The 13,830-nt window shown below is 45.3% G+C and overlaps 1 protein-coding gene across 16 annotated transcripts in view; it reads right to left on the bottom strand.

The window, feature by feature from the left end:
• Window positions 1–13,830, bottom strand: part of EPB41L1 (erythrocyte membrane protein band 4.1 like 1) — a 167,801-nt gene that overhangs the window by 23,331 nt on the left and 130,640 nt on the right. For all 16 annotated transcript variants that reach the window (XM_083446680.1, XM_083446693.1, XM_083446694.1 and 13 more), the window contains 6 exons: window positions 13,355–13,430; window positions 11,950–12,168; window positions 11,282–11,369; window positions 8,944–9,096; window positions 7,783–7,880; window positions 2,240–2,415 (listed from right to left, as the gene is read on the bottom strand). In XM_083446680.1, coding sequence (XP_083302806.1) covers window positions 2,240–2,415; window positions 7,783–7,880; window positions 8,944–9,096; window positions 11,282–11,369; window positions 11,950–12,168; window positions 13,355–13,430 — 810 coding nt within the window. The remainder of the gene's footprint in view (window positions 1–2,239; window positions 2,416–7,782; window positions 7,881–8,943; window positions 9,097–11,281; window positions 11,370–11,949; window positions 12,169–13,354; window positions 13,431–13,830) is intronic.

Here is a 13,830-nt window from a genome sequence, read left to right as displayed (position 1 = left end):
ACTAGAAACAATGTAATCTCAATATTTAAAAAAGGTGCAGAGCTCCCCTTTCCCTTGGTGGAGGACACCCCACAGGCCCATGATCCAACACTGCCATAAAATCAGTTCTGGGATTCAAGTCTTATTTTGATCTTTGTTTTCCTGAGATTCCTTGGGTCAAGTCCTTGGCAACCCAAAAACATCACCACTCATCTGCATCAGGGCTGATCATCTCTTGCTTAGCACACTGTATAATAAGTGGCTTACTTTATGCTACATCTAAAGAAGAACTATCCACCTAAAGTTTACAGCATGTTACACCCTGAAAGAGAACTTCATGAAAATGCTTTACTGTTGGTATCTAACTCCATCAAAGTTGGCAAAAATGTACAGAACAAGGTCAAGCATTTGTTGGAGATGTAGAGAGGCAGAGGGTACGATGATACACATGTGGTGGAACTGTAGGAAAATAAGGGAATTTGGGGGCATAATATATAATGAGCTCAAAAAGATGTTTAAAATCTCTTTTGAAAAAAAAAACCCTGAAGCCTTTCTACTGGGTATAACAGGTATGGACATTCCCCAAAATATGAGAAAGATTTTCCTATATACAACTGTGGCAGCAAGAATTTTAGTAGCCAAAAATTGGAAAGGAGATTCCATCCCAACCAAAGTGGATTGGCAGACAAAATTATTAGAATTTGCAGAATTATCAAAGATGACAGGAAGAATTAGAAATAATACAGACCAAACGTTTATTAGAGAGTGGGGTATTTACATAAAATATCTAAAAGAGAATTGTAAAAATGTGAATTCTCTGGCAGGCTTAGAATGACCCCTGTAGAAACATAGAAAATCTTATAAAAATAGAGATTTGGGGAAAGATAGGAATGATATTGAAAAGTGTGTTACATAAAATAAACCTGGGACCCTCGATGGTGTGACTGGAAGTCATAATAGAAGTTGTGTTGTAAGAAATTTATTTACTCTTCGCAAATTGTATATCCTTTGGTTTTTCGTAGAGGGTGCTATATAAGGAAGGCAGAAGAGGAGGTATATCACCTGCTCCCCCATATTGTGGATCTATTCCTCAGGAATGCATCTATCTCTGGTCTGTTTCTACATAGTGACTTATTATATATTACCCCCATGAAGTAAGAATGCATTGCTAACCCCTTTGCTTAAAATTAATGGGGCAACTGCTTAACCAATGTTGATCACTTTGCTATAGTTACTATAAAATATATACAAAAGCAAATGCAGTAAGCACAGTTGAAAAGTGCTGCTTTTTGCATTCTAATCTTAATACATCCAAGAGCTGTTCTTCAAATCTTGCTACCAACCTCCCAAAATCTTAAATGGAGCTCCTGTCACCCACTTTTTTTAGTAACTTCTAGGTTTACAATAGTGTAGGGGGACAACTCAACATGGCAGAAATGTGGTGAACAAGACCACTCCATTGTTGTAGTTCCTCACCCTCTATGGCACAGAATTCCCTTTCTAGGGCAGTTTTTCACTTCTGCTCTCTGCTTCTCTGTTTCTTTAAGAAGAGAAGCTGAGTTGCCTTGGGGAACATAGTATTTCTAACAAAGGAAGAAAAACCTCTCCAGCATTCATAAAAAAACCCCAATATCTCATGTCCAGAAGTTGCAGGAGGCAGCTCAGGTAAACTGAAAGGACTAATGGAATCATCTGCTTCTTCATTGCTGAATCCCTATGTTAAACAAGTGCTAAAGTAGGGAAATTCAGCCCTCCAGAGCAAATGAGCTCGGTGGTTTAGACCACAGAGCCACCCGCTCCCTTTACCTACCTTCTTAAGTTCATAACGTGATACAGCCCTATGAGTCATGCTGTCGTGCATGTGTGTGCATCTATATGTACATATGAGTATTTTTTTTCTGCTATAACCAACAGCCTTTTGTACATTTGAAAGAAAATTTTCCTTAAAAGCAATGGTCCCCAGACTAAGGGCCACCAATATTTTTCTCCTTGTTTGGATGCCACTGATAAGCATAATCTCCTCCATGGGAGCCAAAATCCCTGCTCCATTTTGGGAAGCCTGGCAACCCACCCAAGGGACTCCTACGAACCATTGTTGGAAAAAAATGCTCTTGAGCCCAACACAGCAAGGGATAATAAACTTGCTCCGCTAGCCCACAACCACCCATCACCCCAGTTGATGGCCCCATCCTTTGAACATTAGCCTTCCCATGCCCACCAGTGAACCAATCTCCCTCCCCCTCCCCAATTTGGGGCATACCTCCATCGAGGCTGCGAGACATGGTGTACCGTTTGCTGGAGGAGCGCTCGAAGTAGGGGGCAGGACGATCGATCAGGGCGCTGGCCTGTCGCGTTTGAGCCTGTGTTCGCCCACTGTAGCGGAACTTAGAGCCCATGACTAGGAAGCCCTTTGGGGGAGGCTCCGGGGACACTAACCTGCAGAAGGGGAGGGGGAGGAGGGAAAACATTGTAATAGATTAGCAGCCCACTCAGCAATAGGATGCAAAGTACCAGCTCTGCTACAAAGGGAAAGCAGGCAGCAGTGGCAACATCTCAAAGTTTGCAGATTTTATGCTGTGAACTGCCCCGAGATCATTGGATGAAGGGAGGTATACAAATTCAATAAATATAAATGAAAACTTGATCAAATATGTTTAGCCAAGTAGCTTACAATCAACCTCAAGGTTGTGAGTTGCATTGTCATACAGGATTACGAGCATGGAAATCTAATGTCAAGTAATTGTTTACTTAATCACTCTTTCCAAGAGAAGTACCATTAGATGAAATTTGTGGCTTCATGTGCAGACATCATGCATGCACACCCCACCAAAAATTTTCAAGGTTCTCATCCACTCAACAGATTACCGTTCATCAATAAACAGCGATTCTTACTTGCCAGAACAACCTTCTGCAAGTTATTAATGTAGCTATGTGCTCCTTCAAACCACAGTTTAATCGGACTTTGATGCCCTAATTTTGAAGAAAGAACATTTTACTTGCCCTGGTGATGCAGCAAGTGAGATTGATCTGAAGGTCCCTTGACTGTGACAATCTGAAACTTTGATGTATCTGGGTTCTGTGCTGGCTTGCTAAACAGTTTGATTTATTCTCCACATTAAGCAGAGTCGAGTGATAGATTTCTGGACTGTGCTCCACAATACAGGGAAAGGTGGCATTTATTTAATGTCCTGCATGTCAAAGGCTCCCTATTTTATAATAAACCAACAGGTTTGAGAGTATGCAACATTAAACGTTTCTCTTGGAAGTTCCCTTTCCTGCAGTTGGAACTGCTACAGTCCAGAATTCTACCCCATTAGATTGACAAGTCCTTCTGTTTAAAGTGTAGAATGGCTCTTACGTCTCAAGGCAAGGCAGCTATGCTATCTCAGTTTCCTAGATCTCCACTACTCATTTGAAACTATGTGCTTCCCCACCTGAAGCATCTCTTGTACCTTCCACCCCACAGAAACTGTTTGCAATGTTCACTTGCTGACACACACACACACACACACCTATACATAAAAGAGTTATTTGGATTTGCAACCTTTTCATGGCACTACAAAACACAAATGTTGGGCATCTCCATCACCCTGCAATGGGATCACCCTTGATATGCATGCAAATGTGTTTACGGGGAAAGTAACATTAAAAAAAGAAAAAAAAATGCCTATTGAAAAAGAAATGTGACTACATTTTGGAACAAACGCTAGCATATTCCTGCAAAATGTGCCTGTAGCAAGCCAAACATCCGGGTCTTATTTTAATATGATGTTTCATTTAGTAATTGCATCTGAATCTCACCCCTCCTTGAAGGAGTTCACAATACTGAGGGATATCCCATTTCCTCCCCACAACAACCCTGTGAGGTAGGTTAGGCTGGGTGTTGTTAACTGGTCTGAAGGTCAATCATAGAATTGTAGGGCTGTAAGGTACCTCAAGGGACATCCAATCCAAATCCATGCAACGCAGAAAACTCAGTTAAAGCATCCATGATAGATGGGCATCCAACCTCTGCAAACCAGAGAGCTTGTAACCAGGTAGCTCTATGTGGGGCTACCTTTGAAGGTGACCCGGAAACTACAACTAATCCAGAATGAGGCAGCTAGACTAGGAGTAGCTGCCAAGACCATATAACACTGGTCCCAAAAGACCTACACTGGCTCCCAGAACGTTTCCAAGCACAACTCAAAGTGTTGGTGCCTTTAAAGCCCTAAACGGCCTCGGCCCACTATAACTGAAGGAGCGTCTCCACCCCCATGGTTCAGCCTGGGCACTGAGATCCCCCTCCAAGGGTCTTCTGGCAGTTTCCTCACTGCGAGAAGTGAGGTTACAGGGAACCAGGCAGAGGGCCTTCTCAGTAGTGGCACCCACCCTGTGAAACGCCCTCCCATCAGATGTCAAGGAAATAAACAACTATCTGACTTTTAGAAGACATCTGAAGGCAGGTTTTTAATGTGTGATGTTCTATTCAATTTTTAATTTGTTGGGAGCTATCCAGAGTGGCTGGGAAAACTCAATCGGATGGGCGGAGTATAAATGATGATCCAGCCCTACACTGCCTTTTTTTATATAAAATGGTTATGTATATGGCATATGAATCAAATAATCCATTATCACCTTTCTAGCCTACCTGAATGTCACAATTCTTCTGCTTTGGTGAACGAGCCAGTTGAAGAGCACTGCATGCAGCTCTCTGGGGCACTTGGTTTTTCTAACCTTAACTAAATTTTTAAAACATTTTGCCTGCCAATGCCTAAGATGTCCCCCATCATTTAGGATTAACTAAATCAGTGCAATCTGTAGAAAGTTAACCCGTGACGAAGAAGAGCTTCCGAGCCAACTCTCTCTTCCATGGGTTCCCCAAGGGCTTCCCTGGGATGTTAATGGCTGGAGTGCCAGAGGAGGGGCAGGGAGAGCAAAGTCATAACTCAGGCAAGGAGCAAAGGCCACAGGTCTTATGCTGGAACATGTGTTGGTTTAGTGTGCAGCCATCTGCTGACGCAGTTCTTTGGGGAAAGATGTATTTACACTGCGGTAAATATATCCAGTTACTAGGCTATGTTATTATGACAACATCTGCTTCCAAACATCTGTTATTCTATTAGTGTGAATAAAGGATTGGTAGGAAGACCTCAATGATTATTTATTTATTTATTTATTTGGGGGTAGTTTTAAGAACTTTAAAACCACCCTGCACTGCAGGGGGTTTGACTAGATGACCCTTGGATCCCTTCCACCTCGATTCTATGACTGTGACTATGGCAGGCCCACGTGCAGCAGAGGCGGGGATACAGAGACAACATCAGTGCAGAAAAGAACATGCCTACCCCTGCTCTGCAAACACAGAAAAGCTTAAGTGTGTATTTTGTGTGTGTGTGATGGTTCTCCACTTCAAACCTTTGTCCAATTGCCCCAGCCCTTGCCTGGAAGAGAAGAAACAAACCTATCGTGTTCAAGGCCTGGAAGGCACACCCAACTGGGTTCACTTAAGTCCCCCTTCAATAGAGTCCATCTCATAAGACTGGAAACAGAAAGCCATCTGCATACAGCGACGTCTCAAGTCAGGGTGTCATTAGACTGCTCTTCATTAATGCTCAAGGTTTTTCCCCAGTCACACTCCAGATCCCTTATCATGTCCCCAGTTCCCATTTCTCCTGTCTTGAGTTTTGCCCAATGGTCTTATTGATTCTAGTTGACTTTATGACTCTGCCTCTTGATTGTGGCTTGGATTAATGGCTCTTGCCAGCTGCAGACTGAAGCCCTGCACTTGCATCTTTGCCAAATCCTAGCGTAAGCTGAATACCGACACGGTGTCACTTCCCTGTATTGCTTTGTTATCAGCTAGCTGCATGGACAGTTTATCCCCTGAAGCTCTCCAGTGCTCTTTCTCATGTGCTCTCCCACCCCACCTTGAAAGAAGAGGAAGTTTTGGCTTTGTGGATGTGCCCAATTTCGGAAGATTGTGAGGAGCACCGTATGCAATTGACGGCTTCCTTGCATTACGTGGAAGCCACACAATGTGACAAAGAAACCCACAGTCAGCCCTACTTGCTTTTTGTTGTCATCTGAACAAACAAACCTTCTAAATGCATCTAGGGATGTTCTGCCAGCTGCTCTGCAGTGAATGTTAAAGGGGAAAAGGATGTCACAGGAAATGTACAGGGTAAACGATCTGGGACTATGTCTTGATGTATAAAACATTGGTCTGTCAGGATAGGAAATGTTTCAGAGGCAGACAAGTAGAAAACCAGCAAAGTGTGTGACCAGGAGCGGGGAAAGGTTGCCTCAAAGCCTTTGCTCCTTTAATAGAGCTCAAATGCCCCTGGCAAATGTTCCATCCACTGGAGATGGAGTAAAGGATGTGTATGGACAGCTGCCTAAGAAACAGTAGCTTACAGAGTCATAACCAGTTCTGTAAAGGCAGATCTGCATACATTTTCTTTTGCCAATGAGAAGAAGAAGAAGAGGAGTTTGGATTTGATATCCCGCCTTTCATTCCCTTTAAGGAGTCTCAAAGCGGCTAACATTCTCCTTTCCCTTCCTCCCCCACAACAAACACTCTGTGAGGTGAGTGGGGCTGAGAGACTTCAAAGAAGTGTGACTGGCCCAAGGTCACCCAGCAGCTGCATGTGGAGGAGCGGGGACGCGAACCCGGTTACCCAGATTACGAGACTAGCGCTCTTAACAACTACACCACACTGGCTCTCGATAAGTAACTGTCAGGGCCCTGAAACACACTCCTGCCTACTAAATATCCTGGTTGGCCCATGCCTGGCACAGCTTACTCGTTTCCCAGATCATCCTACTGAGCAGAACTCTGAAAGTCTTCCTTTAACCGTGGGTGTTGAGATTATCAAGATGCTGAATTGAGCACCTGATACCCAATTCTGCCCATGATGTGAACATTCAACAGCTCAGATTGTAGTGATCTACTTATCTGAGCTGCGTTAATACTGGAGAAAGGAATGCAAGCCATGCTATATATCAATTTCCACAAGCAGCACATGAAACCCATTCCCGTGAGTGGGAATTTATGACCGGAGATACTGCATGCATCTCTCCTTCACACACAAATGAAGCACAATGCACTCCTATGAGCTGTTAAAAGCTCATAGCAGCAGCAGAACGTGACATATGAATTGACTCTTTGAATATTTACTGAAAAGATACAGATGAACAGTGTCTCATTGGACAGGTAAAATTCATGACCTCTCCCTTCTTGATTCATAGCTAGGGCTAGAATAAAAATGCATGCAAACTCAGAGGGCCTGGGTGGAACTATAATCTGGGAACTAGCAACACCAAGTCAGGAAAACGATTTTTGCCTTCAGGAGAATTCTAAACCTAGTTGAAATCTTACAGAACACAGAACACACAAAGCTCATTTCTCCCTCTATCTTGCCCTACCCTGTAAACTGTCTCAGCTACCAGTATGCCTCATATTCTACAGCTGGAAACAAGATCACTGTAATAAGGCAACACCAACCATGCTGTAAGCTGCAAGGCTGAGGTTTTCTTTTCTAAGAAACCAGAGATTCATATCTGGGAATCCTCAAATTATCACTCCACAGTAAAGATCATATCTGGCAGGGACTCTGTTCTACAGGTTGCTTCCTGCTCAAAAACATATTTAGATTTCCAGGTGGGTGGCAATATATCCTTATCTGAATTTATTTTCACAACAACCTTGTGAAACAGGCTAGACTGAGTGAGAAAGGATCCCTAAACCTTTCAATCTTATCTGTAGCACCTCCTTATAGAGGACAAAGCCTTCATGATCCCCACCCTCCACCCCAGTCTCACCTGAAGAACGTGTGGTGCTCAATGCAAACTTTCCAGAGTCTCTTGGCCGAGCGGTGGTTGGGCAGCTTGAAGCCAATAGTACTCTCAAACTGCTCATACTGAAATTGCAGGGAACAAAGAACAGACATTATGACCAAGAATCAAGTCAGCCCTTACCAACCCCCCTGAGGGAATGATGGAGAGAGAGGGCAGGAGGAAGGTAGGTGCCAGCAAAGATGAAATGAAGGTCTGCTCCAGTTGAACAGTCAGTCTCCTGTTTTCCCACCAGGGTCAAGTTACATCAACCATCAGCTTCTGCTCCAGTGAGGCTGGTGGTTGGGATCAGTTTTTGAACATGTGGTTCTTGGTGTATTTTGGCCACTCTAAGAACAGGATGCTGGGCCTTTGGTCTGATTCAATAGGACTTTTCTCATGTTCGTAAAACAGATCTTTCCAACTCCAGAATCCACAAACTCAGTTGTGAGTGTTACTGCCCTTCCCATCCCATCCCCTGGTTGCTCCTGCTATGGACACCCAGCAAAAAGATCCCTTTCCTTTCTCTGGGTTCTCTGCAAACCGCAGAAAACTCAAAGGATGGGTGGTTGGAGTTTTTCACTGCGCCAGGCATGAGAGACAAAGAAAGGTCCCTGATTGCACAAGATGTTCTAACAACATTCCAAGGGCATGTGTTTAAAAATGCCCAGCGAACTTTTCCTATTCAACATGGGCTAAGACTGGAGACATAGAGTGCATGTGGAAATGGGCTCTGGGGCACAGTTTGCATGGCCAACTCTGCTTCCCATCCACAGACCCAGTGTTCACATATTCGGGCAAATGTGAGCAAAGAAACTGAGAGACAAAATCTTCTCATCTGGCACTGGGCTTCAAATAAAACAGAAATGGTGAGCATCCTTCTCATTCTCCTGCTTCTCCAAAGTTTGTTTCAAAGTGAAATATATATCCCTTCTTGGGTAGAGGACTCAAGAGAGGGGACAAATCAGTGGCAACCAGAAATAATTGTTGGCCATTATGGCAATGCCAAATCTATGGACCTGCTGAACACTCATTACCCAGATGAGGAAACTCGTGTTTCTAATATTCAGCTTCTCCCCAGGAATTGACTGTCTGCTAAAGAGTGAACTTTTTTCTTTCTTTCGGACAGGGGGCACTTTGCACACTTACCTCACCAGGTCGAATTTTGATGTAGAAATTACTCCTCTTGTATGAAATCTTGAGGATCTTGGGCCAGGCAAAACGGTTTATCCTCAGCCTGTCCCTATAAATGAGAAGGCCGTTGGCACAAACACCTAGCATGATGTCAATGCCTTCTGAATCCTGCACAAGAGCCAAAGCAGAAAACAAGAGACAGAAAGAAAGAGAGGTATTAGCACATACGAAAACCCATCAGTGCAAAGTCAGGTATTCAGAGCAAATCCTCAAACACTGCTGGTAAGTGCCAAGGTATTATTTTAAACCGGTCAAGGATGTAAAAGCAGGGAAGGAGCAAGGGCAGGTTAACACACCACCCTCCTAAATTCCAAGTGGGTCACTTGTCTGCCTTTCTCCCCATCTAACTCATATAGACGGGACATGGGTGGCGCTGTGGTCTAAACCACAGAGCCTAGGGCTTGCCAATCAGAAGGTCGGCGGTTCGAATCCCCGCAATGGGGTGAGCTCCCTTGCTCGGTCCCTGCTCCTGCCAACCTAGTAGTTCAAAAGCATGTCAAAGTGCAAGTAGATAAATAGGTACCGCTCCAGCGGGACGGTAAATGGTATTTCCATGCGCTGCACTGGTTCGCCAGAAGCGGCTTAGTCAGGCTGGCCACATGACCCGGAAGCTATACACCAGCTCCCTTGGCCAATAAAGCAAGATGAGCGCCGCAACCCCAGAGTCGTCAGCGACGGGACCTAATGGTCAGGGGTCCCTTTACCTTTAACTCATATAGAAACAATTTCAGAACTTGAAAGAGATCATCTGACCAGCCACAACTTTAGGAATATGGTATCTACTGGTGAGCCACACCTCCAGTTCCAACTCCAGACAAAGGAAATCTTCCTAGTTTAGGCCTGAGAACAGGGCGTTACTAGGCGGAGCATCATGGAATGCCGTTCTTCTTGGAAAGACCATCAGGAATTTTGCTTTAGGAAAGCAGGCACACTAAGAGTGCATGGCACTGCACGCCTTCTGTGATTCTCTATGCTTGCAAAAACAGGCTGCAGCATAGCGTGGATACTTCTTTTCCCCAAGCTAATGTTCCCCAAGCAGGCAAAAGTTGACTGCCTAAGTATTTAAGACACAACAGCAGGGGATGCTTCACTGGTGAAAAGGACTGCAGTGACTGAGGCACCACGGCCAAGGTTTAAAGGTGTATTCCCCATTAGGGGATTCTTGGGGGAGGATATTGCACTAATCTCATAAAATGAGCTTCCTGATCTTGGGAAAAGTCCTGGCCAGCAGCACAAGCCTGCCAACAGCATTTGCTTGCAACATCTATTTATTACAAAGGGGGTGGGGGTGTTGGAAGCATCCTCCCATGTACTCTAACCCATAGACAATTTTGACGCTAGGGGACAGCAGAGTGCTGTTCAGCTTGCTACCAGGAAACCAGCAGGCTCCCAGAGTTGTGGGTCATGATTTAGAGAGCTGTTGTAATCAGAGGGATCAGATATGTGGCCCGAAATTCAGTGCCCTCTGTCTTCTCGAGGCTCCTCTGCCTCTTTGAGCACACCAGGAAGTTTGCTAGAGAGCAGGCAGGTGAGATTTTGCTGCGTTCCATTAGCTTTGGCTTTTAAGGGATTAACTTCACCGCATCAAATTGGGTTGCTGCTTGTAAAGCATGAAGCTGTTCTAGCTAGAGAGACCAAAACTTGCAGTCCTAGCAGCCAGATCATGCATGGATATGGAAGAGGAGAAAAGTTGTGAAGGTAAGAAATATAAGAAACAGAGACAGGAGAACAGAAAAAATGGATGGAATTTTAACTGTGTTAGGAGAAAGGAGAAAACATGTAAGAAACTACAGGTAGATGACCACTGAATAGGTATATATATATATATATATATATATACACACACACACACACACACACACGAAGAATCTTGTTGTGTGCTTTTCCTTAAAAAAACCACACACACAACCAGCAAAAACTATGGAGTAATCATCTTTCATGGAATAAAATCTCCACCTTCCACTTGTTACAGAAAAGATCCCACAATATGGCCGCATGGTACCTTAAAGTTGTTGTTGGGTTTTTTTTTTAGACAGCTCCAATCTTAAACATTTGACAGTTTGTATTAATCTGCGCCACAAAGATGTAATGTTTTCTGACAGGAAAAAAAATGATGGCAGTGCCTCATCTTATTATTAGATGAGTCCTAGGAAAATTCGCACCACTAAACTGATGCATCCTGTGCGCTGGTGCAGAGTTTGGCCAGGGGTGAAGAGATGATGTGGCAATTTCTTCAGGGCATGCAACCCAACCCATTCTGAGGGCATCTTCACACACTACAGGTCTGCCGTACCTTGGCATGATGCAGGTCAACTCCATACATGGAAAGCTTCTTGGCATTCTCCAGGAAGTGAATTTCTGCCTCTCCAGGTGTCATGCCCCTTTGAAAGGAAAGGGAGAAATGGCAGTGTAAACCATCAGCTCCTGACAGCTGGGCAAAATGTTGGTATTTCCTTCACTGGGCTTTTACAAGACAGGGGCAGAAAGAAACAGATTGCACAGTGCTATCTGCTCTCAAGGGACGCGGGTGGCGCTGTGGGTAAAACCTCAGCGCCTAGGACTTGCCGATCACATGGTCGGCGGTTCGAATCCCCGTGGCGGGGTGCGCTCCCATCCTTCGGTCCCAGCGCCTGCCAACCTAGCAGTTCGAAAGCACCCCCGGGTGCAAGTAGATAAATAGGGACCGCTTACTAGCGGGAAGGTAAAAGGCGTTCCGTGTGCTGTGCTGGCTCGCCAGATGCAGCTTGTCACGCTGGCAATGTGACCCGGAAGTGTCTGCGGACAGCGCTGGCTCCCGGCCTATAGAGTGAGATGAGCGCACAACCCTAGAGTCTGGCAAGACTGGCCCGTACGGGCAGGGGTACCTTTACCTTTACCTTTATCTGCTCTCAAACAACTGTCAGAGAACCCATTTCCCAGGTCTTGCTTGTTCTCAGGACAGAAGGACAGAAACATACTCACCGGTAAGTCTTATGCAGCTCCATGATACGCTCTTCCAGCTCCCTAGTTTGGTTTGGAGCAAAACGAAGCTCACCAACGTAATTGCCCACGTGCTCCTCGACGTCATAATCTCCCAGTTCAGCTTGTACAGCATAGGAGCCCAGTAATGCATGCGTAACGAAGGAACATGGGAGGCGCCCACTGATGATGTCTGCTCGGAGCTGCAGGCACAGGTAGTATCTAGGGTGGGGAGGGAGTCAAGCAGTTGGGACAGCCGTGAGAAAAGCAAGCAGGAAATCAGGAACTTCCCTGCAGTCATTTAATAAGGGGTGAGCCGTGTTTACTTCTTAATACAGCAAGCCATTTGTTAGTCACCAAGCCAAACACAGCCCGCCATTGGGGCAAGGGTGGCTAACCTGAAGCCCTCCAGGTATCACTGAGCTACAACTCCCATTGGCCCCCTGCCAACACTGGCAGCAGCGAGGAATGCTGAGAGTTAGCGGTCCCTGCACTAGAGCATTTTCAGACCTCATAATTTGGTTGCTGTCTGGGATTGCAGTCATATTTTTTAATCTGAAGGCATTTAATACCTGGAAAACTTCTAGGTGCAAAAGAGGTATCTGGCCCACCAAGCCATGCACAGCTTGATGAACATCCAGTTTATTAGTAATCCAAAACATCTGGAGGGCACCAGCTTGGGGAAGGCTGCCTAAAATCAATTCATTCCTTCCGGAAGAAGATATTAGGTTGCATCCTTCCAATGGCCAGTATAAGCAGTGGGGATGGAAGCTGAGGAACGCTTGTGCTATTCTGTTGCTTTTGATTTTGGAGGCAAGTCCTAGGACCTTTAAAGCCCTAAACGGCCTCGGTCCAGTATACCTGAAGGGGTGTCTCCACCCCCACCATTCAGCCAGAACACTGAGGTCCAGCTCTGAGGGCCTTCTGGCAGTTCCCTCACTGCGAGAAGTGAAGCTACAGGGAACCAGGCAGAGGGCTTTCTTGGTAGTGGCACTCGCCCTGTAGAAGGCCCTCCCATCAGATGTCAAGGAAATAAACAACTGCCTGACTTTTAGAAGACATCTGAAGGCAGCCCTGCTTAGGGCGGTTTTTAATGTTTGATGTTTTATTGTGCTTTTAATATTCTGTTGGGAGCCGCCCAGAATGGCTGGAGAAACCCAGCCAGATGGGTGGGGATATAAATAATATTTATTTATTTATTTATTTATTTATTTATGCATGCTGCTGTTGTTGTTGTCGTTATATAGGACCATTCTCCAGTAGCGATCACCTCTCTCAGTCATCATCAGCGGAAGTCAGCTTGATGTCAAAATGAGTGGCAGCGGTGGGTGGTTGAGGCTTGGTGTGTGTGTGTTTTCAGCTCAACACATTCCATTGCTTAAGAGGGGAATATGTAGCTTTGACTCACCTCGTGATGTCCTCTGTGAGCTGGGCAGGGTCTGGTGGGTAAAACTTGACGGTGAAGGCAAAGTTCCAGGGGCCACCTATATAAAGGAGAGATGGAGAAAGGGGAAAATATGATGGAGTAGACATACTCAGCTGAGGTATCCTTTCCTTTGTCTCTCACACTTGCACTCATCTCTGATTCCCGCTTCCGTGACTCCGACCGCCTCACACTGCCTCCCGCTTGCTATGCAAGGAAACTATTAATGTGCCTCAAAAAAGACAAACTCCTCAGAATCAGCAGGGATCTCTGCTTGACTGGATGTACACGGCTGAGGCACATGGCAGGGTGCGCTTGCCTGCTAAGACCTGCGACCCAGCAGAACAGCCTTCGCCACACAAGAGAGGCTACAACTTGCTGTTGCCATGGAAACAGGCTCCTGTCTCCCAGAGGGCCTGCTGTTTGGGAAAGACCTCCTGCGGTATCCGTGCAAACCGCTT

Source organism: Podarcis tiliguerta (genome assembly GCF_965153285.1).
Source record: "Podarcis tiliguerta genome assembly, chromosome: 6".
Lineage (NCBI taxonomy): Eukaryota > Metazoa > Chordata > Lepidosauria > Squamata > Lacertidae > Podarcis > Podarcis tiliguerta.
Note: the sequence above shows the minus strand (reverse complement) of the source record. Positions and strands in the feature narration are given on the sequence as shown.